The 25,344-nt window shown below is 44.7% G+C and overlaps 1 protein-coding gene across 2 annotated transcripts in view; it reads left to right on the top strand.

Moving 5' to 3' along the window:
• The window catches only part of CLPX (caseinolytic mitochondrial matrix peptidase chaperone subunit X), an 89,073-nt gene that overhangs the window by 17,923 nt on the left and 45,806 nt on the right, over positions 1 to 25,344 (top strand). For both annotated transcript variants that reach the window (XM_082255403.1, XM_082255402.1), the window contains exons 2-5: positions 13,423 to 13,583; positions 13,676 to 13,796; positions 15,091 to 15,245; positions 20,848 to 21,004. In XM_082255403.1, the coding sequence (XP_082111529.1) occupies positions 13,423 to 13,583; positions 13,676 to 13,796; positions 15,091 to 15,245; positions 20,848 to 21,004 (594 nt within the window). The remainder of the gene's footprint in view (positions 1 to 13,422; positions 13,584 to 13,675; positions 13,797 to 15,090; positions 15,246 to 20,847; positions 21,005 to 25,344) is intronic.

Here is a 25,344-nt window from a genome sequence, read left to right as displayed (position 1 = left end):
CGAAAATCCGACGTTGTATTACAGACGACAAATTTTATAGCCTGCACATCAGGATTTTGTCAGCCGAAAAGTCGGAGTCGGCTGTCGAAAGCACCATACTAACAATCCGAAAATTGACAGATCGGTTGTCGGGCGAAATTTCCCTTCCGAATTTCTTATGTGTACGGGGCTTTAGGCCCCTTTCACACATACGGTCTGTTCAGTTAATCCTTTGTCACGTCAAAAATGTATCAGTTTTTTTTCATCCGTGTTTTTTTCACATCCACTACCAATGCCTACCCAATGCCAAAAAACGGACATTGACGGAAGTGGATGAAAACGGATGTAAATGGGATGATCATCCGTTGTCGTCCGTTTTTACATAGAGATGCATTCATGTCCGTCTTTCATCCATCAATGGATGGATGAAAAACGGACAGCATGTGTGAAAGGGCCCATAGGGGCCTTTTACACGGGCGTTCCGTTTTTTTCTTCAGTTTAGCCTTTTTTTTTTTTTTTTATGGAAACGGATGTCACTTGTTAGGGTCCGTTTTTCCTCTGTTTTGTGGATGAAAAATGGACATAATGTATGTCTATGTGTTAGCGGATGACCATCCGCTGACATTCGTTGTTCGTCCGTTCTGATAGGATTCTCTTCCGTCTCAAAAAAAAACTTATTTTTCTTCCGCTTTTTTTTAAAAAAAAAACGTAACGGACGAAAAACGAATGTCAGCAGATCGTCTTCCGCTAAAGTCGGGTAGCCCATAGACATTATGTCCGTTTTTTTTTTTTTTTCATCTGCAAACGGATAGAGGAAAAATGGACATACGGAACGGACCCTAAAAAGTGACATTCCAAAAAAAAAAAAAAAAATGCCTGAACGGAAGAAAGAAGCGGAACGCCAGTGTGAAAGGACCCTTAAGCCTCGTACACACGCAACGATTGTTGGCCGTGAATTTTCAGCCAACGTCCGATCGGCCGATTTTCGGCTTGTTAGTATGATACTTCTGACAACCGACTGCGACTTTTCGGCTGAACAAAATCTGGTGTGCATGCTATAAAATTTTTGTTGGCCGTCAACAGAACGGCCAATTGTTCGTCAGTCAGTACAGATTTCGGCAGACAAAAATGTGATGAGCAAGACTGGGCATGCTCAGAGAAGAAAAAACACACGAAAAGTAAACCAGCACATGACATCACTTCTGCAGTTGGTTTTTGTTGGCCGATTTAAAATTCGTGTGCAGTCTAGAGCACATTTCAACCAACACAACACTGGACAAAAGACGGCCGATCGGTCGGCCGATAATCGTTGTGTGTGTACGAGGCTTTTTGACTCCCTTCAAAGTCTCACTCCTGTTGATTCTGCCAGTGTAGTCCATATAATCCAGCTTCTTGTGATGGAGTAGCTATGCTGCTGCATTGCTCCCAAATTCACAGCAGCATTGTCACCACAGCCTGTGCCTGTCTGCAGTACATTGAGAAGAGTATTGGTTGCAGGGGGATTTCGCCTGGAATCTTTGTTTTCCATATGTGAAGCTTTCTTGCTGTTTCATAATCCTTGCAAGCTGCAGCTGAAACGCATTGGTGTTGCACATTTTCCTGTTGCTCCTTATCTGAATCATGCACACAGCAAGGTGGTGGAGTAGAGGAATGAATTTACTGGTTTCACCCTCGGCCATGTGACACACTAATCATTCCTTAGTGTGTGTGTGTTTTTTTTTTTTTTTTTTTTTTTTCCTACAGTTTATTCCATTTAAAGGCCACCTTTCCCCAGGGACATAGAAGCCTCCATTGCTGACCACCTTCTTCTACTCTTGTTTGCGTGTCGTTCTCCGGCAGCTGTATGTTTTTAGTCGCTAACCAGGAATAAATATTTAGAAAGTCAGTTCAGAACTGATCGCTAGAATTATCCAAGATGGTGACTGAGAACCTTTCCAACCAGAGTATAAGTATGCCAGCCAGGCAATTAGCGGGTCTATAGACGGGCAAAAGTTAATGTGCATTAGCTTACATCCTTTTTCCCAGGGCTCAAGTTCCAGGTCTCCAAGGGGACTAGAAATTGTGTCCTGGCGCCTGGGCTTATGTGAGCCCATTCACTGTTGCAGGGATGCGCAATTTGTATCGCCAGGGACATGCAGTTTGGGGCACTGGGTAGGTATCAATAAATATAATAATTAATGATGTTATTTAAAGTGGCGTTCCGGCCTCAAAATTGATAAAATCAATTTTGGGCCATCCGCTTGCTGAGTGCAACCTGAAAAAGAAATGGATACTGGCAATTTTTTTTATTTTTTTTTTGTCACTTACCTCATTATAGAAGAAAATATACTCACCTTCCTTCCACTTCTCCCTCTGTGGCCGCGGCCCGTGCCATCTTTTCCGGTTTGCGATGATTCCTGGGAGCTGAACGTCCTCGCTCCCAGTAGTCAATGTGCCTGCACCGGCCCCGCTCATCACTTCCGGTGCAGGCGTGGCATTCACTGCTTAACAGCTTCTGGGCATGCCCAGAAGCTATGCAGGGATGCCGTGCCTGCACCGGAAGTGATGAGCGGGGCCGGTGCAGTGCACTGTGGGACTCCGTCACAGAAGAGGACTCGAAGAGGGACGCTGCGGCTTCAGCTGCCCACACCTGAGATGGCAGCGCTGGTGAAGAAATTTTTAAGGTAAGTATTTCTTCTTACAGGTAAGTGCGACTCGGGACAGTTCAGAGGCTATCCATTATGGAATGTACTAGCCCTGACTGTCCCGGGGGGGATTTTTAGCTCAAATTGACCCCCGAGGCTGGAACTCTGCTTTAAATATTTCTACATTCGCTCACAGCAGGGCTTGTCAGGCATTTGGGCGGTTCCACTGCTGACCAATTTCTTGAACCCCACCCGTGACGTGAGTCACTTTGGTTGGAGGGGTTGTGGAATCTAGATTGCTTTAGGGAGGTTGGGAGACTCCTTGTCCAGCTTCCCGGCCCCTCTTATGTGTAAGTCAACCTGCGTCTATTAGGGGCACAGGGTGACTAAGAACCCCAGTGGGGTCTGCACTAATCAGACTCGCTGTACAACCACACTGGACTCAGCATTTCATGTTACCCCGCTTATCCTGGGTTCTATATGTGTGGTTTGTGTTGAAAGAGTGAAGGGCTCTTTCACTTGGTACAATAATATTTCTGAACAGTGTCCCTCAGGAAATATATAAAGATATATTGCAGATTGCTAGGATATTGCAGAAGCATTTCATAGACCCTTGCTAGTGGGTTGGGGTTTGTTATTGTTGAATACCTGCATTACATTGTTCTATTGTTCCTGTCTGCCTTGAGTAAGCTTATTATGGGATGTATATGTGTATGTGGATTGGCTCTAAGGGGGAGGGGTTGTCCCATAGTGTATATTTCTTTGTGTTTTCAATTAACAGTTTTGATTCTGGTTCACTCCAAAACTTGTACTGTCGAGTTCTTGGGGTAACTATAGCCAGATTCACGGATCCCGTGTTCCAGAGCTCTTAGGAAGCAGGTTCTTGGCGGAGATACCCAGTCAGGGTGTCCAAATTCCGTCACCCCCCCCCCCCCCCCCATTTTGTGTCCTGGGCTCTGCTTGCTCATCTGCGGGCTCGGGACTGGCATAGTGGGTCCCGCTGGGTAATGAGGAGGCAGGTGAAGTGGACACGTGTCTGCTCTCCTCTCCATCTTGTTCCTGTCATATACTGTCATCTTGTCATATACGCTACTTCTGGGTCCCCGTCAGTTTCCCCGGATACCGTACCCAGGAAAGAATGTGATACAGTGCGATGTGTACTGCATTACATTCGGTGGAGCACAGGGTAGATATGCAGAGTCCTTTAGACTATGGATGTGTCCATTAAAGTGGAGTTCCACCCTAAATTTATACTTCCATCTTCTCGCCCCGGGTCACCTGAAAAACAAATGGATAATCGCGTTTTTTTTTTTTTTTTTACCTCATATAGAAGAAAATATACTTACCTTACTTCCCTCTTCCTCCCCTCGGCGGCCACGGCGATTCGTCACTTCCTGGCTTTGCAATGATTCCTGGGAGCTGAACGTCATCGCTCCCAGGAATCAATGTGCCGGCCCCGACGTCAGTTCCAGGGCGCGCGCGTCATTCCCTTCTAAACAGCTTCTGGGCATGCCCAGAAGCTGTGCAGGGATGATGCGCACGCACCGGAAGTGACGGCGGGGCTGGTGCAGTGCATCGTGGGACCAAAGAAGAGGATCGCGCTGGCTTCAGCTGCCCACACCTGAGATGGCAGCGCTGGACAATACTTTTTCAAGGTAAGTGCAACCCGGGACAGATCAGAGGCTATCCATTGTGGAATGTACTAGCCCTGACTGTCCCGGGGGTATTTTTTATTAAAAAGTATTCCCAGGATGGAACTCCGCTTTAAAGAGAACCTGTCCCCAATTGTTAAATGGTTACAAGCAAGCAGATGAATATCCAGGCTGCTCTGTGCAAAACCATTGCACAAGCTAATAAAATCCCCCCCCCCCACAAGCACATAAAATCCCTCCCCCCCCCCCCCCCCAAAAAAAAATTGAGGCCCAAGCGCACATATACCCACATATAAGCTAGGGCTGCAGCTAACTATTATTTTTATTATTTTTCATTATTATATTATAAACAAACGCACGTATTGGGGCACCTACGCGTGAAAAGGTTTATTGCAATACACGTTGCATATCGCCACCCACAAACTGTCTCCTAGATTCGAAGCAGATTGCTCAAGCCCTGCTTTTACCAATGATCTGTCATGGTTGGGTCCTGGAAAAAACAAAGGGCTTTTTTTTTTTTTTTTTCCCCCTCCCCTTAAAGCAATTGATATCACACATAGTACAACATGTGCTAATACACAACAGAATTTCTATGAAATGTTTGTTAAATTGCTTAACACCGTATACTTTTACCTACCCCCTCAATTTACCTAACCTGTCTTCATTTTGCTGACCTTTTGTAGAGGGGAAAAAGCTTAAAAACTGCTTGGTAACGGTTGCTTTACATCCTAGGGATTTGTGAATTGGAATGCTCAGCATTCTAAGAGGATGGGATAAGTGCAGCTTTCTATGGTTTTAGCTCCGTTCTGTTTTGTTGGCAGTCTACAATAAATACTTTTTTAGTTTCTTTAAAACCTTTTAAGCTAGTTAAAGCGGAGTTCCACCCATTTTTAATAGGTTGGAATACATAGCTGGATGTAATCCCCTTTAAAACGGCTTTTACCAATGGAAACTTTTTTTTTTTTTTTTGCTAGTAAATACCTTAATTTCGGCTTTATTCCTCCTCTCCTCACTTCCTGGTCCGATCGGCGATGACGTCATTCGGCGATCCGCAGTGTCTGCTGGGATGTATTCAATTCCAGAAATCTCGGAGTAGCTGTATCTGTACTGAGCCGTGCCTGCCCCGCCTCCGCCCCGCCTCCTCTCATTGAGTTGCATTGTATGAATGTATTAAGGCTGTTCTCTGCCCCGCCTCCGCCCCGCCTCCTCTTACAAATCAATGAGAGGAGGCGGGGCAGAAGCGGGGCAGAGAACAGCCTTAATACATTCATACAATGCAACTCAATGAGAGGAGGCGGGGCGGAGGCGGGGCAGAGAACAGCCTTAATACATTCATACAATGCAACTCAATTAGAGGAGGCGGGGCGGAGGTGGGGCGGAGGCGGGGCAGGCACGGCTCAGTACAGATACAGCTACTGCGAGATTTCTGGAATAGAATACATCCCAGCAGACACTGCGGATCGCCGAATGACGTCATCGCCGATCGGACCCGGAAGTGAGGAGAGGAGGAATAAAGCCGAAATTAAGGTATTTACTAGCAAAAAAAAAAAAAAAAAAGTTTCCATTGGTAAAAGCCATTTTAAAGGGGATTACATAGATCTAAAGTTCCAAAAATGGGTGGAACTCCACTTTAAAAAAAAAAAAAATCATAAATAACTTGATGTTGTAGGTTAATGGGATCCTGTCTGGGTCCTTGTAGGTGAGATAAAGACCATACACTATTGGCACTTTTCCACTGCAAGTACCGGCTTGGCCCGGTTTGCTATTCCACTGCTGGTACCGCATGGTACGGTGTTGAAACGGTTTGGTTCGGTATGGTATGGTTTGCTTTTCCACTAAAGTAGTACTAAAGTTAAGTGGGTGGGATAACGATTCTCTGACCAATCAGTGGCTAGTAGTGACTGCATGCAAAGGATTGTGGGATATGGTACCGGGTATGGTACCTCTTGGAACCACAATCGAGGTGGTACTGTTTTTGAAAGCCATACCGTTCGGTTCCATGCAGTGGGAAAGCGCCATAAGATCCTGAGAGCCGGCACTGTATGTAAAGTGCTGGGTGCTTTTCCACACTATTAAAAGGTATGCCAAATAGACAAAGGTTTGTATATCATCTGATAGTGATATTTATTAAGGTTAACTTGTCAGCCCAGGTTACTGTACTGGAGTCCCTCTTATTATACAGGGGTGTCCCAAACTATGGCCCTCCAGCTGTTCAGGAACTACAATTCCCATCATGCCTAGTTATGTCTGTGAATGTCAGAGAATTACAATGCCTCATGGGAATTGTAGTTCCTGAACAGCTACAGGGCCGTAGTTTGGACACCCCTGCTTTTTTACAGTCCTTTAACCACTTGCCGACCGCCGCAAGTACATATACTGCGGCGGTCAGCCCCTCACAGGCAAAGTGACTTACCTGTACGTCACTAGTCTGTGAGGCACTGGGGAGCGAGCGCGCGCTGCCAGAGGCGCGCTGCCGGACCCCCCCCCCCGCGCGCTTGTGACCTGATGTCCGCCGCTCACTCATGATCGTCCGTGACAGCGGGAGAAAGGCAGGCGGCTAGTGTAAACAAGCCACCTGTCATTCTCGTGGGGGGTGTCATGGCACTCTTCTAAAATCCCAAGATGGTACAAGGAATGTGGGTGGATGGGAGGGGGGGGTTATGGGGCTGCGTGGGGGGGGAAACAAAGTTTGGTACTGTAGGGAAGCTATAGTCCGCGGCAGCCGGCTGAAGCGTGGAGAAGCCCTGAGAGATGCAAGAAAGGAGAGAGCGGCGCCAGCTTAGTATAGTACAAGTTTATTTAACACTGTTAAAATTGGTGACTCACTGTCCGAGGTTGGGTGAGACCGGTACACAAAGACTGTTAGGGTCATCCATCTTCCTCTTCCAGGATAGTGGTCATAGGAGAAGGTGGTGAGGTTCCAGAGGTATAGCCGAGCCGCTGTGGGACTGCTAGTTGTCACTGGCCGCGGCGGAGCATGCACAACAGGGCTCCGGCTGCCGACTTCTGATCCCTGATGACATCACTTCCTGGCAGGAGAAAAATAGGGGTTGCACGCGTTCGGAGCATCCGTGCTCCTTCATCAGTTCTAGATTTAGTAGAAAGCCTTAAAGTATATAACGAAAGTCCAAAAAAAAGTTTTGGATAGAGTAGAGAGAGATTAGAGCGCTTATTGCCGTCTGTGCCCCTGTTTAGGAGACTAAAGCCTCGTACACATGCATCGAAATTTGGCCGGGAATTTTCGTTCGACCGATCTGCCGATTTTCGGATTGTTAGTATGATTCTTCCGACAACCGACTGCGACTTTTCGGCTGAAAAAAATCATGGTGTGCAGGCTATAAAATTTATCCACTGTCAAAACACGGCCGATTTTCGTGCAGTCAGTACAGATTTCGACAGGGAAAAATCTGATGAGCAAGACTGGGCATGCTCAGAGATGAAAGAAACACAAAGAAAGCAATCCAACACATGACATCACTTCTGAAGTAGAATTCTGTCAGGCGAGAAAATTCGTATGCAGTCTAGAGCACATTCCAACCAACAGACACCAATCTGGACAAAAGACAATCGACCGGTCGGCTGAAATTGTTGCTTATACTAGGCTTTAGGTTGGCCATACATGTTGAATTTTCTGTTAGTTTTACCACAAACCACATAATGAGGTCAAAGCTAAACAACACTTTCACTTGTTTCCAATTAGGTAGGCCTTTGTACTAGTACATAGTTGAAGGTAAATTTCAAGAAAATTGTAAGAAAATTGCATAATGTATGGCCACCTTAACCACTTTACCACCGGAGGATTTCGCTGTCTTACGTCCAGGCCACTTTTTGCGATTCGGCGCTGTGCGACTTTAACTGACAATTGCGCGGTCATGCGAAGCCGTACCCAAACGAAATTGACGTCTTTTTTTTCCCCACAAACAGAGCTTTCTTTTGGTGGTATTTGATCACCTGTGCGATTTTTTTTTTTTTTTTTTTTTTTTTTTTTTTTACCCCCCCCCCCGCTATAAACAAAAAAAAGAGCATTTTATTTAGAAAAAATAACAATATTTTCAACTTTTTTATATGAAATTCCCCCCCCCCCCCCCCCAAAAAAAAGTGAAAATCAAAATTTTTTTAAATTTTTGGCCAATTTGTTTTCTGCTACCCATGTTTGGTAAAAAAAATCACAATAAGCGTATTTTGATTGGTTTGTGCAAAAGTTATTGCGTTTACTAACAAAGGGAAAGATTTCTGTCATTTTTGGTGTTTTTTTTTTTTTAACGAGTAATGGCGGCGATCTGCGTGTGTTTTTTTTTTTTTTTTTTTTTGCTGGACTGCGACATTGCGGCGGACAGATCGGACCCTTGACTGACATTTTTGACACTTTTGGGAGTACCAGTGACATTACTGCAGTAATCAGTGCTATACATATGCACTGTTACTGTAAAAATGACACTTGCAGGGAAGGGGTTAATTTTATTGGAGAGGGAGGGGTTAATGTATGCCTGGTGCTTACTAACGTGTGTGGGGGGAGGTGACTGAGTGACACAGGGACAGATCACATGTTCAGCTATGCTGAACCCTGCAATCTGTCACTTAGGAGATCCGCCCGCTTTGTTTACACAGGCGGGTGGATCTCCAAACTCGATTCCCCGACGATCGGGGAAGAGCGGCGGTGATCACCCCTGGCCCGACTCCCGCTGTGACTGAAAACAGCGGGAGCTGCCTACAGGGGGAGGAGTCCAGCGATGTAAGTCTACGTCACTGGATGGAATCGAGCCACTTTGCCGCAGTACAGTCCCAGTGACTGGTCGGCAAGTGGTTAAATGACTGTGGTGTCAGAAACATAACAGGCACATTAATTTTGCTTTAACACATCTTGAGAAAATGCAAATATTTAATAACCTTAAAGTAAAGTCAATCATATGTCCCAAGTCAAAGTCAAGTCGAGTCTTTTAACTTCAGTCAAGCAAGTCTCAAGTCCTCAAACTGGTGACTTAAGTTAAGTCATGTGACTCAAGTCCCCCACCTCTGCCAAGAACTACCACCTTTGCTCTGCCTGTTTCCAGTGTGAGGATCCCTTGTATGAACATTACGGAGGTTTTAACATGAAATGTGAGATTCTTCTGCAATGGCAAAGTAACGAGCCCAAGCTCTTCAGCTGAAGGTCTTTTAGGAAGTCCTTATTCTAACATGAAGCTCTGGTGTTTGTGCAGAGACTGCACACCATGTACATTCCTGTAGTTGCATCATGTAGCCTTGTTTTGGAAGCCTTGACATTCTGGGAGTATTTACATTCGGCTGTAATGTGTGTGTTATGGCAGCCTAGAATAGCTCTGTCATCAAACAAGTGCTGTCATTTTATACTATTGCAAAATTTTCCCACATAAGCAGAGACAAAATGGGTAACAAAATACGTATATGATCTGTGCTATTTATATATAGACTGACAGCATATGGTGACTTCTAACTGGCACTGCGAAAAGTAGGTCGGAGCATTATCATTTGATATATTGAGGAGTGCTTTTCCCAGATGAGCCTGGCAGATAACTATGGACTGAAGCCCCATACACACTGGACTGAAGCCCCGTACACACTGGACTGAAGCCCCGTACGCACTGGACTGAAGCCCCGTACGCACTGGACTGAAGCCCCGTACGCACTGGACTGAAGCCCCGTACGCACTGGACTGAAGCCCCGTACGCACTGGACTGAAGCCCCGTACGCACTGGACTGAAGCCCCGTACGCACTGGACTGAAGCCCCGTACGCACTGGACTGAAGCCCCGTACTCACTGGACTGAAGCCCCGTACTCACTGGACTGAAGCCCCGTACTCACTGGACTGAAGCCCCGTACTCACTGGACTGAAGCCCCGTACTCACTGGACTGAAGCCCCGTACACACTGGACTGAAGCCCCGTACACACGCACCGATTGTTGGCCGACCGATCGGCCGTCTTTTGTCCAGTGTTGTTGTATTGGTTGAAATGTGCTCTAGACTGCACACAAATTTTGTCGGCCAACAACAACCAACTGCAGAAGTGATGTCATGTGCTGGTTTACTTTCCGTGTGTTTTTTCTTCTCTGAGCATGCCCAGTCTTGATCATCACATTTTTTGTCGGCCGAAATCTGTACTCACTGACGAACAATCGGCCGTTCTGCTGACGGACAACAACAATTTTATAGCATGCACACCAGATTTTGTTCGGCCGAAAAGTCGCAGTCGGTTGTCGGAAGCATCATACTAACAAGCCGATGATCGGACGTTGGCCGAAAATTTACAGCCAACAATCGGTGCGTGTGTACGAGGCTTAAGCGATCTCCAAAGCCAATAGGCACACGGTGCTTCCTGTTTTGACACATGACATACACATAGAAGGGCACATGAACATAGGTGGTTTTGCTGATACAGCATAGACGGGTGTTTAAAGTGCCCAAACGCCAGCAGCCTGTCAAAATCGGAGGGGCTGAAATAAGCCAGAAGAACTAGGCAGTGCCTCTACAAGCTTCCTATGGATTTCCTCTTGGCTCAATGTCAGTTCTAGGTGCTGGTCCCAGAAGGAGCATGTCCTGCACCACATGAGCACAATCATGGAAAGATCAGGGCCCCCCCCCCCCTCCCGCCGCATTCTGGTCCTTTTCCCCGCTTACTGGACCCGCCGGCAGCGGGGAAAACGATCCGGTCCCAGATCCTCAGACAGGATGTCGAGTGAGGGCAAGCTTGCCCTCACTCGACTCTATGGTCTTGGAGGACTGGAGCTACGGCAAATGTCGTTGCCTAGCAACCAGTTTAAAGATCTCCCTTTTTTTTTTTTATTTTTTTTTTTTTCTATCTTTTTTAGTGTACTTGTGAGATCTGAGGACTTTTTGACCCCAGATCTCACAAAAAAGAGGTCCCGTCGTGCCTTTTTCTATTACAAGTAATGTTTACATTTCTTGTAATAGAAATAAAAATGATCAATTTTTTTTTTTTAAAAAAGTGTAAAAATAATAAAAAAAATTAAAGCGCCCTGTCCCCGTTGGCTCGCGCGCAGAAGCAAACGCATACGGAAACCCCGCCCACATATGTAAACAGTGTTCAAACTACACATGTGATCGTCGCGATCGTTAGAGCAAGAGCAATAATTTGAGCCCTAGACCTCCTCTGTAACTCTAAGATAGCAACCTGTAGAAATTTTTAAAGTGTCGCCTATGGGGATTTTTAAGTACCAAAGTTTGTCACCATTCTGTGAGCGTGCGCAATTTTGAAGCATGACATGTTGGGTATCTATTTACTTGGCGTATCATCTTTCACATTATGGAAAACAATTGGGCTAACTTTACTGGTTTCTTATTTGTTAATTCCAAAAAGTGAATTTTTCCCATTTTTTTGCGTTTGGAAGACCGCTGCGCAAATACGGTGTAATAAAAAATATTGCAATCTCCATTTTATTCTCTAGGGTCTCTGCTAAAAAAAATATATAATGTTTTGGGGTTCTAAGTAGTTTTCTAGCAAATGTCAAAAATAGGCCTAGGCAAGTGGCTAGGATGCATGATGGTGCTCCTTGGATGTTAGGCCCCTCTATATGGCTAGGCTGTGAAAAAGTCTCACACATGTGGCATTGCCATACTCAGGAGGAGTGGCAGAATGTATTTTGGGGTGTCATTTTTTGCTATGTACATGCTATGTGTGTTAGGAATATCCTATAAATTGACAACTTTGTGTAAAAAAAAAAAAAAAAAAAAAAAAAAAAAAAAAATTTTTTCCCCCCACATTTTCCAAAAACTTGTGGAAAAAAATGACATGTTCAAAGGACCCATAATGCCTCATAGAATATACGTTGGAGTGTTTGCTTTCCAAAATGGGGTCATTTTGTGGACTTTTCCATTGTATTGGTGCTCTAGGGCCTTGAAAAGTGTGATAGGTAGTAAGAAAGTTTTATGTGTATTTATGCTCATAAAACGCCTGAAGGTGCTACTTGGACGTGGAGTCTCTTTTTGTGGCCAGGCTGTGTAAAAGTCTCACACATGTGGTATCGCCATACTCTGAAGGAGTAGCAGAATGTATTTTTGGGTGTCATTTTTGCTGTGTACATGCTATGTGTTAGAAATAGCTTATAAATTGACGTTTTGGGAAAAAGAAGAGAAAAATTTTTCTTCATTTTCCCAAGAATTGTGGGAAAAAATTATAACTTCAAAAAACTCACCATGCCTCTTACTAAATACCTTGGACTGTCTACTTTACAAAAAGGGGTCATTTGGGGGGTATTTGTACTATCCTGACAATTCAGGGCCTCAAGAAAGGAGATAGGCAGTCAGTACATCTGGTGTGATCAATTTTCAGTAATTGGTACCATAGCTTCTAGACTCAATAACTTTCACACAGACTAAATAATATACACTAATTTGGGTTAATTTTACCAGAGACATGTAGCAGTATACATTTTGGCCCAAATGTATGAAGAAAAATTATTTTTTTGCAAAATTTTATAATAGAAACTAAAAAAGAGTGTGTTTTTTTTTTGCTTATATCACGAAAAAAAAAAACCCCAGTTGTGATCAAATACCACCAAAAGAAAGCTCTATTTGTGTGAAAAAAAATGATAAAAATTTTGTTTGGTTACAGTGTAGCATGACTGAGCAATTGTCATTCAAAGTGTGAGAGTGCTGAAAGCTGAAAATTGGTCTGGGCAGGAAGGGGGTCTAACTGCTCTGTATGGAAGCGGTTAAAGTGGAGTTCTATTCAAAACTTTATTTTTTCCATTTTTGTATAGAGTAAGAGAGGGCTGTAATGCCTGTCAGATTTCTACCCCCCCCCCCTGCCACCTGTGTCCCATTGTGGAAATCACCCATTCACTTCCTGTCCCATAGCCAAACAGGAAGTGAACAAAATCTCTGCAAATTAAGGAAATTCCTTGGGTCCCCCCCTTCCCTAGGTCACCAGAGCCAGTGTCCCCATTGGAAAACCTTCTCCTTTTTATTACTTTTCTGGGGACAACCCAAAATGTTGGATTTTCTTTTACTTTCAATGATGATGGTAAGCAGGACAAATGGGGGCACAGACAGCGGTTTTTATCCCTCTCCTCTCTATTCAAAACAAAAAAGTTTTGCCTTTTTAGTTCTACTTTAAACGTGGAGTTGAGCTTTAAAGTTTGGTTGTCATTACCTGGTATATGAAGGTCGTGTTTTTTTCTTTCCATAACAGGTGCGGTATGTGGTCGTGGGCATCTCTCTGTTTTCAGAAGACCAGGAACTTTTGAATTTGATAAGCTACAAAAAACACACTTTAGAAGATTCTCGGTAACAGCCGTGTATTTTGCATCTAAAGATGGTGTTGGCAAAGAAGGATCTGGTGAAGGGAACAAGGTAATGCCAGCCGGAAGTTTGAATGGGTGGAGGCAGTCCTTCTCTTTCTGTTTATGGAACTCGTGAACAATTTTTTTTTTTCTTTTGCACAGAAAGCAGCCAGTGAAGGAGGCGGCGGCGGCAAAAAATCCTCAGGGGGTTCAGGCAAAGGTGGAAATCAGCTGAGGTGCCCGAAGTGCGGAGATCTGTGCACCCATGTTGAGACATTTGTCTGTAAGTTCAAACTGGTTTGTTTCAGGCCTGCAGCCACATACATAACTTGTGATTATCCAAGCTTACTCTTATTTGGTATGCTAGACCAGCTTTTCTAAACCTTTTTTTCAGTCACAGCCCACTAACTGTGCTTTTTTTTTTTTTTGCACACTTGCATAAAAAAATTTTTTATTTTAGGCCTGAAGAAATTAACGCGAAGGTCTAGGAAACACAAAATTTCTGTTAAAAAACACTAAAGTAAATTTTTGGGCAATAAAATTTCCCACATTTTTGGTATAATATAAAAGATGAGGTTGCACCAAGTAACTAAATGCCGAACCCTAAATTTGTGTGCGCCCATGAAATGGTGACAAACTTCAGTACCTTTTTTATATTTTCCATAAATAACACTTTTTAAAAGGCGCGCCCCCCCCATATAGGTCGTCTGTTTAGAGACAACGAAGGTCTGGTGCTAGAAATAAAAATAAAAAAAAAAAAAAAAAAAATTTGAGGCAGCCCCACCCTCACATATAAATACATAGGAACGTAAACGCATGTCAGGGCCGCCTGCGCATGTAAATGATTGCGATACACATTCCATTTTACCGCACACACCCGAGCAAAAGCAATTATTTTTTTCCCATCACATAGGGCAGTGGTCCTCAACCCTGGCCTACAGGGCCCACTAACAGGCCAGGTTTGCAAGATAACTGAAATACATCCCAGGTGATATCATTTGCTGCTCAGTGATTGCAGTACTCTAGTCTGCATCTCCTCAAGGTAATGCTTAAAATCTGGCCTGTTAGTGGGCCCTGAGGACCGGAGTTGAGGACCACTGACATAGGGGACAAAGTCTGACGTCACAGAGACGGTTCAGGCAAGATCGCAACCATATGGTCAGGATCCACCCCACATGCCTGGACCGACACCTGGCTCAGCCTCTCTGCGAGCTGCTGAGAATCTGAGCCAGCCGCCCCCTCCACAACCCAGCACTCCAGTGAGCAAAGTGGGGAGCAGAGAGTTACTGACAGTGAAGTTGTTTGATCACTCGGTTCTCAGTCGTAGAGCTTGGGGGGGGGGGGGCAGATTCAGCATCGGTACCACCTAGGTAAGTATGATTCCCCAAAAAAAGAAAAATTCCCATACTTTTAAATGAAGTTGCTTTGTTAATGTATTCAAAAAAGGTGAAATGAACACCAGACACCCTTACTTTTTACACTAATTGTGTTATAATAGTGAATAAAATACTGTTCATGTTCTTGTACGAAAACTAAGGTCCGATTCTGTGACTCTTTTCACAATTCTCTCCTCGCAGCCTCTACCCGTTTTGTGAAATGTGAGAAATGCCACCATTTTTTCGTCGTGTTATCTGAAGCAGATTCAAAGAAATCTATAAACCGAGAACCAGAGACTGCTGCTGAAGCTGTGAAACTGGCATTTCAACAGAAGCCGCCTCCACCCCCAAAAAAGGTATGAGGGTCTTTAGCCAGTATTGACTGTCCCCACAGACTCTTGCATGTGGGGGACAACAGTAAAAGGCAAAGAGGCAACTGAACTTTCCTTTCTGGCAGCCAATGTCTTGAAACGCCATTGCTTGTCTGCTCCCTGACCACTACAGATGCTGGGGATTGCAATGGGTGCAGAGGGAGCAGCAGGTATTCCTTTTGCCTTCTTAAAATTTTTTTTTTTTTTTTTTTTTTCTCTAGTTAATCAAAATTTTGTTTTAGTTCTTGTTTTGCAGCATAGTGGGGAATGATTAGAACCTCTGCCAGGCTCAAACCAAGTGGAAGTGAGGGAAAATGTCCTTTTGTCCAAGGCTTTTATATAGAGAGATAGCCTATAGAATAATAGTTTTATTTTTTATTTTGTTGCGTTTTTTTATTTTTTTTCCCCTCCAGTTAAGTGTATATGTGTATATATTTATGTATATAGTCTCCCAGAATGTGACACGTGTCCGAATTTCATATTTGAACGAAAACCGCCGCACAAGGCACAAATTTCATTTAGTAATTGTGTTTTTTTTTTTTGACAGCCTTGCTGCTATTGTGTAGGACACCTGCCTTGTTTTAGTGAGGGTACCCTGCCTGCGCTTCCTCATCATGGCGGGCAGCCCCCTTTAGGGGGGTTGTGTCCTATTATGTCCTCAATGGAGGGTTCGGTGGGCAACCCCCCCTTGTCTTTTTTTGCAGGATCCGATAGGTGGTCCATTGTGGGCCTTTGACCTGCGTCCCCTTTGTGGGATCGCAGTTGGCAGTCTCCCTGATTGTTTCCCTCTCAAGACCAGGGATCCAAGCCCTTTCAGGCCTCCGCTGGGGGTTCCAAAAAGTCCTGGTCGGGCAAATCACGAGCAGTTGCTGCCAGACCTGCGGGCAAAAAATTCCTCCGCATGATATGAAGATCCAAAGTTCGAACGTTTGCTAGGTTTTTGCTCAAACCTGTAAACCGTTCCCAGGAAGGAGGGCAAGGTGCACCCAATACTGGACCTCAAGGCGCTAAACTGATTTGTGCAGGTACTAAAGTTCCGCATGGAGTCCATGTGCACAGTGTTGGCATCTCTACATCAGGGGGATTCCCTCGCCTCCATCGACATCAAGGATGCCTACCTTCACATCCCAATATGTGTTGCCCATCAGTGTTTCCTCTGCTTTGCAGTGAGCGAGGAGCATTATCAATTTGTGGCGTTACCCATTGGTCTCGCTTCTGCTCCTCAAAGTGTTAGCCCCGGTTCCAGCATTACTGCATCAGCGGGGTATCGGGGTACTGGGGTACCTGGATGATCTGCTTTTACGAGCAGAGTCTTCGTCCGCCTTGTTGGACAACTTTGAGATTATTCTGTGAACGCTGAGGGAATTCGGTTGGTTTTCTGAATCTTCAGTAGTCTGCTCTGGTTCCATCCAGAGTGTTTCTTCCTCGGGAGAAACTTCAAAAGTTGCAGGAGGCAATTCGGCTTTTGCTGACCAGCAGATGGTCGTCTCTTCGGACTTGCATGCACCTGTGCAGGTTGGGAGGCGTCCTTGGCACAAATCGTTCTCAGGGGTTCTGGTCTCAGGAAGAGTCCAGACTACCGATCAATGTACTGGAGCCCCGAGCGATCAGACTTTGTCTGGATCATTGGATAAGTCGGCTCCAGGGGTTTCAGGTGCGGATTCAATCGGACAATGCCACGGCCGTGGCCTATGTCACTCACCATGGGGGCACAAGAAGTGTCCTGACGGCTCAGGAAGTAGCTGGCATTCTGAGGGGGGCAAAAATTTGTTCCAGCCCTCTGCTGTGCACATTCCAGGGGTGGAAAATTGGCAGGCGGACTATCTCAGTCGACAGGCATTAGACCAGGGAGAATGGTCTCTTCATCCGGAGGTGTTTCATCAGTTGTGTCTCCGGTGGGGTACTCCAGAGGTGGATCTGTTGGCCTCTTCCCTCAACTGGAAAGTTGAAGTTTGTGACAGTCTCAGGATCCGTCGCTACAGACTCTTTTGTGGCTCCTTGGAGTCAGTATCATCTCATTTACGCCTTTCCTCCTCTTCAGCTTCTTCCGAGACTACTACGCAGCATCGAGGCAGAAGGGATTCCGGTCATCCTAGTGGCTCCAGACTGGCCTCGCCGATCTGGTACGGCTGGTCACCGATGCTACTTGAAGACTCCCTCTCAGAGAAGATCTGCTGTCCCAAGAGCCAATATTCCATCCTTCTTTACAGTTGCTGGCTTTTACGGCTTGGCTGTTGAAAGCCAGGTGCTGAAGGACAGAGGGTGGTCTGACTCACTGAGTCCTACGCTGTTAAAGGCTAGAAAATCTACTTCTAGGAAGATTTACATTTGTACGTGGAAGAGGTACATTGTGTGGTTTCCCCCTGGGTTCACCCTCGTACCTTTTTTGGTGGCTCGGATCTTGGCTTTCCTCCAATGAGGGGTTGAGCAGCACCTGGCCTTGAGTACCATCAAGGGTCTTGGCCTGGCGGTTTTCTTTTAACACCTGCTGGCGACACACTCCCTGGTGCATACTTTTCTCCAGGGTGTGGGACACTTAGTTCCTCCAGTGCTGTCTCTATTGCCGCCGTGGGACCTCAATTTGGTGTGGTCAGTTCTCCAGAAGCCTCCCTTTTGAAAATATTCAGGAGATTCCCCTCTTACGTTGTGTCAGGTTTCCATTACTTTGGCGCGCAGGGTGTCTGAACTGGTGGCCTTATATTGTCGTTCACCTTACCTGGTGGTTCTGCGTCCATGTCTGTCCATTCAGATGAAAGTCCGAGATGACCTTCGGAAGGAAGACTTTGTGTTGCCCCCCTTCGGGTGCCAAGCCTAGGCATCCTAAGGAAGTTGCCTTGCACTCCTTGGATGTGTTTCGGGCAATAAGGGTGTATCTGGCAGCTACAGAGTATTTTTTAGAAAATCGGACCCGCTATTTGTCCTCGCGGATGGACCTCGCAAGGGGCTGGCTGCTTCTGCGGTGACCATTTCCAGATGGATCAGACACTGGTTCAGGCTTATTTTATTAAGGGTTGAGGTTCATCCTTTCCCTGTCAAGGCGCACTCTACTCGGACGCTTAGTGCCTCCTGGGCCTTCCGTCATCAGGCGTCAGTGATGAAGGTTTACAGGCGGCTACCTGGTCGTCTGTACACACATTCACAAAGTTTTTATAAAGGGGATGTGTTGGCATCTACAGATACTACTTTTGGCTGCAAGTTTTGTAGGCTGCTGTTTAGAGGACTTGTCCTCTTTTAGGGTGTTTTTATTTTTTTTGGGTGCGCTCCAATTGACAGTTGAGCTCCAAGTTACCTGGTTTAGCCTTGGGGAAGTTTGTTCTGCTGTTCCCACCCCTCATGTTTGACACTACTTTGGGACATCCCTGCTGTCAAGAAGATGAAGAGCCGTGTCCGTCAATGAACTGAAGGGGAAAGAAAATGGGATTTTTGTCTTGCAGAGAAATGGATTTTACAGATGTTCATTGACGGACACAGGGTTTTTTTATTTTTTCTTCTGACACTGCTGGTTTCAAAGCTGAATACCTATAGCTGGAGGTGGGAGTATACCCTCAGGGACTGCCCCATAGGCGTGTTCAAGCTTCTCTGCCTAGTGTCCTCCTGTAGGGGGGCAGTATAACCCTATGGTCAAGAAGATAAAGAGCTGTGTCCTTCAATGAACATCCGAGAAATTGATTTTACGGTAAGACTAAACACAATTTTTTTTTTTTTTTTTTTTTTTTGTTTCTTTTGTCAAGTTTTTGGAAAAAGAAGTGGTGTTTTTTTTTTTTTTTTTTCCTTTCGATTATCCTGTCACCAGTGCGATACAGCGTCGTCATGACTAGTGTGATGGTGATCAAGCATACTGACTGGTAACGGTATGTGTAAGACTTCTTCAGAAAGAATGAACAGTCTGAACTGCACTGTCTCCCTTTTCAATCACAAACTGAAGCATAGTAAACACAGATTAAAGTGTGTGATGGGTACCAATCGCTCACCGTGTTCATTCAGAAAAGGAAGGGGGTGGTAAATTAACTACATTTATTGACCTGCCTTCCCCCTGCTCTCAATCCTGAAACGATCCTCGCAGGAAAGAGGAAGAGAAGCCGGAAGCGCTGCAAGGAGGGTGGGGGAAACGGCCCAGGAAGCAGAAGGAAGCGAAACCACAACAGGAGCGGGGGTGGCATTTACTGGAACCAATCCCATGTATTTTACTCCTGCAGCCGCTGAATGCTGGTAGGAGGGTGAGGAGGAGAAACAGGCTTTCAGCTGTTGCAGGAGCAAGATAACAGGGATTGATTCCAGTTGTACTGCCACCGCTCATGGCCAGGTTTGGGGGGTCAGCAAGGAAAGGATGCAATCTACCAATCACTCACCCAGGATCAATGGGTTGCTGACCCCTGCATTAGATCACTCTGAATATGCAAATACAAGAACAGTCCTTGTGTACAGGGAGTGCTCTGCCTTTTTTTCTTTTTTTTTTTTTTTTTTTTGGTCCGAGCTAATTTCCTCCTATTTTTCTTTATACTGAAACAAATTTTGGAGACCATTTACTTCTCTAGATTTCCCTTATTTGTCAAATGTCATGTTTTTTTTTTTTTTTTTTGAGGGCCGATCTAGCAGGTTGTTTTATAATGGGTTATTTTCCAGCATGTGATTAAAGCGATGGTATACTCCGCTATATGACTTTTACCTACAGGTACACCTAGAATAAGGCTTACCTGTAGGTACAATTAATATCTCCTAAACCGTGCAGCCGCTGACGTCTGCGGTGCATGCGCTCTGAAGGTCCGGCGGATCTTCAGAGCTCCTTGCCGGAAAGTGAAACTCCCGTGCGCATGCGCGAGAGTGACATTGCGGCTCCGACCACTCACAGCGCCGGAGCCGCCGAACCAGGAAGAGACGCCAAGGGAGCATGTCAGCTTCCTCAGCGTTGTCCAGACGACCGTGTTGGGGCTTCATTCTAAGGCAGGGGTCCTCAAACTTTTTAAACAGGGGGGGGGGGGGGGCCAGCTCACGGTCCCTCAGACACCGTTGAGGGCCGGACTAAAGTTTGAAAAAAAATATGAACAAATTCCAATGCGCATATTTTATTTGTAGTGCACAAAAAAATACAATATTTATTAGTGTGTGTGTGTATGTATATGTATATGTATATATGTGTGTGTATATATGTATGTGTGTGTGTGTATATATATATATATATATATATATATATATAATGTATATGTGTGTATATATCCACAGCGTGCCCCCTTTCAATGCAAAGCGACCACAGCGTTCGCTATTGTCACACAAATGGGTGGGCTAGGGTGCAGTGCTCTGTGCCCCGGGTCCACCCTTTTCTGAAGCATATTACAGCTTCAGTGAGTGACCGACAGTCAGCCCTATGCCGATGCCGGCTGGCGGGCCGAGTTCAGGACCCTGGCGGGCAGCATTCGGCCCGCGGCTGTAGTTTGAGGACCCCTGTTCTAAGGTAAGTATTTCATACTGAGCTAGTATGCAATGCAAACTAGCTCATTATGCCTTTTGTCCTGCAGGGTTTTTTTTTTTTTTTTTTTTTTGAGTATATAACCGCTTTAATAATACTCTGACTACAGAATTTCTCTTACAGATTTATAACTACCTTGACAAGTATGTAGTGGGTCAATCATTTGCAAAGAAGGTCCTTGCTGTAGCAGTGTACAATCATTACAAGCGGATATACAACAACATCCCAGTGAACATCAGACAACAAGCGGAGGTGGAAAAACAGTCATTAACCCCAAGAGGTGGGTGTAAATCTATTTTTTATTTTTTAAAATTTTTTTTTTTTTTATATATACTGAATCCTTTGTAGCCTAATGTAACTTATTTGCTGGGACATTCATTTATACCATTTTTATACTGTATGCTTATGCCTCACAACAACTTTTTTTTTATTTTTATTTTTTTTCCACACCCAGTACAGGTAATTAAATGTCGTCTACGTATGACAGCAGAAAAGATCAGCCTGTTGACAACATGTTAGCCTGCAAAATTCAGTTCTATGCAGGAAATCCTGCACTCACTTAAAGTAGAATGCCAGGCATGGTTATATTATACAAAGCTACATTGGTCCATCCTGAACCAATGTAATGAAGTATATGCCACACCTGGCTGATGCTCCTGGAAGCTGAAAATCGCTCAAGTATGTGGTCCCGTGCCAAATGGTTATTCTGAAACATTATTAATACACGAGGTTGGCCCCTCTGCAAGGGCACCATTCTGAGAATGCTTTGCATTTTCTGAATAAATGCATAGCGTTCCCTAATTGGACGAGATGGATGCGACATGTCCCTAAACCGCCTCTCTACATCATACAATCAGAAAACTTTGCATTCATTTAGAAAATTCAAACCATTTTAAGTGGCTGACCTCCTGTGTTCAGTAAGCGGGAGTGTTACTGTCTGGATAAGGAGCAATTGCAGAGGCAGAGTAGTGAGAATCTCTTGCTGGGGCAGTGCTCCCTCCCCTTTCTTTTTCATCAAGTTAAGCCCTCAAATGCCTGGTACGTCTGGGTTTAGGGGTATAGGATGTCCTTCCTTCTGAACAAGTCTATTGTATATGTAATCCTTTTTTAAATCTTTCCCCTGCCAGCGATTATGCCACACAAAAAGGTTGAAAATGATATATATATAATATAGCTATAGCACCCAGGCTTTCTTCTTGATGCAGATGGGCCTTCTATTGAACCACTGATTTAGTGGTGTCTATTTTAAAAGAGTCTGTTGTTCAATCTTGGGGCCCTTGCACACTGTGTTTTGCTGTGCTTTTACCCTGCTAAAAGAGCAGAAAAAATGCAATAAGTTTCCCTTTAAATCCCATAGAACTCTTTACACCACAGGTACAAATGCATTTAAGTCTTGCATATTTTGGTGCCCTGCTCCAGGAACGCACTTCCCATTGAAAATCAACAGAACCACTGCTCCACTGCATTTTGGTGCCCTTTGAGTCAAATGTCCGTATTTCACATGTACATGGGCAATAAAAAATGCACCAAAAACGCTTATACTTTTTTTTTTTTTTTTTTTTAACCCCAACAAGGTGTGAACATACCTTTTTATACATGTTCTTGGCCTTCACCTTAAAGTGGTTAAGTCATTAGACCAAATCCTGTAATATGCTGCGTTACAGGATTATATAATGTTCAGTGTGTGTCTTTGTGTAAAATGATTGCGGACAATTCCTTATTTGCAGCGCCGCTGGGTGCTCACGTGACTCATTCAGAGCTCTCCTTTCCCGTTCCGATCGCTACAGAGGTAGGGGCTGAGATTCACAGCTGAAGTCAGCCTGGAGCAGAGGGAGAGAGCAGCAGAAGGTCAGGTGAACACCCAGTGGCACTGTAAAGAAAGTATTTTCTGCAATAATTTTACTCACACACTGGACATTATATAATCCTATAACAGAGTGGATTACAGGATTTCTCAATCATAATCTTAGACTCCTGAGCAGGGAGGTAGGGGCTGAGAGAGGAGACCAGCGGCTGATGGAGGCACGTAAACTGACCATGATAATTGGAGCTCAGCAGCCATGATTACCATGGTCAGCACAGAGGGGGACCCAGGAACTGGAAGGATAAGCCAGGTGTTTTATAACCTAGAGAGGGGTAAATGACACCGCACAAGCACTCTGCAGTCTATCATGCTTTAGTGCTGGTTCACATTAGTGTGATGACAGAGATCGCATGTAATTCGGAGCGCACTTCTCCTAAAATTACATGCCATCTCTGTGCGGTGCAAATTCAGCCATACAGTTTGTATGGTTGAATTTGCACCGCAATCGCACTAAAAGACGCACAGGACCCTTTTTTTGGTCCGCAGCAGAATCTGATCACATGGTGGTTCACACTAGTGCGATCCGATTCTGTGCAAACTTACAGATCGCACTGCGATATGCGATCTTATCTGGGGGGTGTCGTTAACTTTTAATTGACACCCCCAGCGTATCGCATATGGCAGTGCGAACTGCCAGGGGTGCGGATGCGATGCGATAACAGGCTGTATATTTGCAGCGCTCCCGCATCGCACAAATGTGAACCGGCACTTAAAGGATCAGTATAAGTTTTTATTTATTTTTTTGGATCACAACCACTTAATGTGGTACTTTACCCATAGCAGCTTGTTACAAAATAATGTTCTTTAGCAAAGAATATTCCACATTACGTTATGGTTCCAAATTGTGTGCTGTAAACTGCCTCCAGCTTTGCTCCTGTTTTTTTTTTTTTCTTGCCAGAGGCTGCTATTTTGCTGAAGCCCAGAGGTCCTGAACAGCATTTAACCCCTTTATTGCCAGCGCCTCCTGGCCCTTTAAGGGGTTTCAGATGCCAGGGGGCAGAGTTTACAATAACATGGGGGTGGTCCTTAGTGCCGAGTGGCCATATATTTGCGTACCGAATTACAAGAGAGAGCAAGCCCCCAGCACAGTTAAAGAGGTTGTAAACTCAGTTACTTTTTTTTTACAAGCTGAAAGAGAAACCCATAATGAGCTAGCTCATTATGAAATACTTACCTTAGAACGAGCCCCTGCCGTGCTGCCTGCTTACCTCTGACGGGCGACATGTCCAGTCGCCCGTCTTCCGGGATCGCTGCATCCGGCCATCTGATTGGCCGGAGCCGCGGTGACGTCACTCCCGCGCACGCGCGCAGTAGCCGACGGTCACAGCACGGGGCTCTGAAGGAACGGCACCAGCGACCGTTCCTTCAGAGCGCATGCGCCAGTGACGTCACTGGCTGCATGTAAGGTAAATATCTCCTAAACGGTGCATGTTTAGGAGATATTTACAGTACCTATCGGTAAGCCTTATCATAGGCTTACCTATAGGTAAAAGTGTCAGAGGAGGGTTTACTTCCTCTAACGCTGGCTAACCGCTCCTGCTTTGCTTCTTGCAATTGGGAGCTTTCCAATCATGTGACTGCCGTGACAGCAAATCACAGCGGTCACATGATCGGAAAGCTCCCGATCGCAAGATACAATCCGGAGGTTTCTGTTAGCCAGTGGTAACTGTGCTGGGAGCACGCAGGGCGCTCGCTCTCGGCACAGCTGTATTTGTAATGCGGTACGCAAATATACGGCCGCTCGGTGCAAAGGCCCACCCGCCAAAAGGCCGCATGTTTGCGTGCTGTCGGCACCTAGGGGTTGATCTTTAGGCTGGCAGCAGATCGGCCTCTACATTTTCGACACTACCGAAAAAGAGCATGTGCAGAACAAGGTGGGAAAGTGTATTACTGGATTTTAAACCGTATAGGAACTTTATTTTTAATGTGTTTTTTATATAGCTATTCCTGCAAAGGGGGCCAACCTAAGCTTTTCTTTCTAAAGTTCCACGGTAACAAAGGAAACTGAATTGTCTGTATCTGTTAGAAAAAGGATATTATGGGCTGAAAAGGCTTCATAGGCATTAACCTGATCTCACAGAAAACGTGGCTGGCTTTTATCTGATGCCTGTAGAAAGTATTTTATGTTGTAGTTATGTTTAGTGTGTATTATTGTATACAATGATCTGTATTTATTTTGTAGAAACGTCATTTGCACATATTCCATGAAACACATCCATCGCTTTGCTTTTGTCTTGCGTCATTTTCCCTTTATTCTCATCCAGTACATTGACCTGTTTATACTGTACACGTTGTGTTCTCTGTCCCAGCTTTGGATACTCATTAACCTCTGCCTCTGCTCTTCTGCATGTTTTCTCTGTGTGACCTTTCTATTTTTGCTGGCACAGCTTGGCTTTGCTATGTGCAGAAAACTTTGAAATTCAGCTAATAAGTTTTATATATATATATATAATAAATATATATATATATATATATATATATATATATATATATATATATATATATATATATATTATATATATGTATTATAGTTTTTATTTTTTATTTTTATTCACTTTTTACACTTGAGTATTTTCTGCATAACCATAAAATGAGCTGGGCACTGTTGTTGATAGAGAGGTGTTTTTACCTGTCGTCCAATCTCACTGCCAGGCCTACAGGCTCTCCACTCTGATCAGTTTGTATAATAATGTAGATTTGAATTGCCCTACTCTGTTCAAAGGTCAAATTCAAGGCCAATACTACAACATGGGAAG

Source organism: Pelophylax lessonae (assembly GCF_965119305.1).
Source record: "Pelophylax lessonae genome assembly, chromosome: 4".
NCBI lineage: Eukaryota > Metazoa > Chordata > Amphibia > Anura > Ranidae > Pelophylax > Pelophylax lessonae.
Note: the sequence above shows the minus strand (reverse complement) of the source record. Positions and strands in the feature narration are given on the sequence as shown.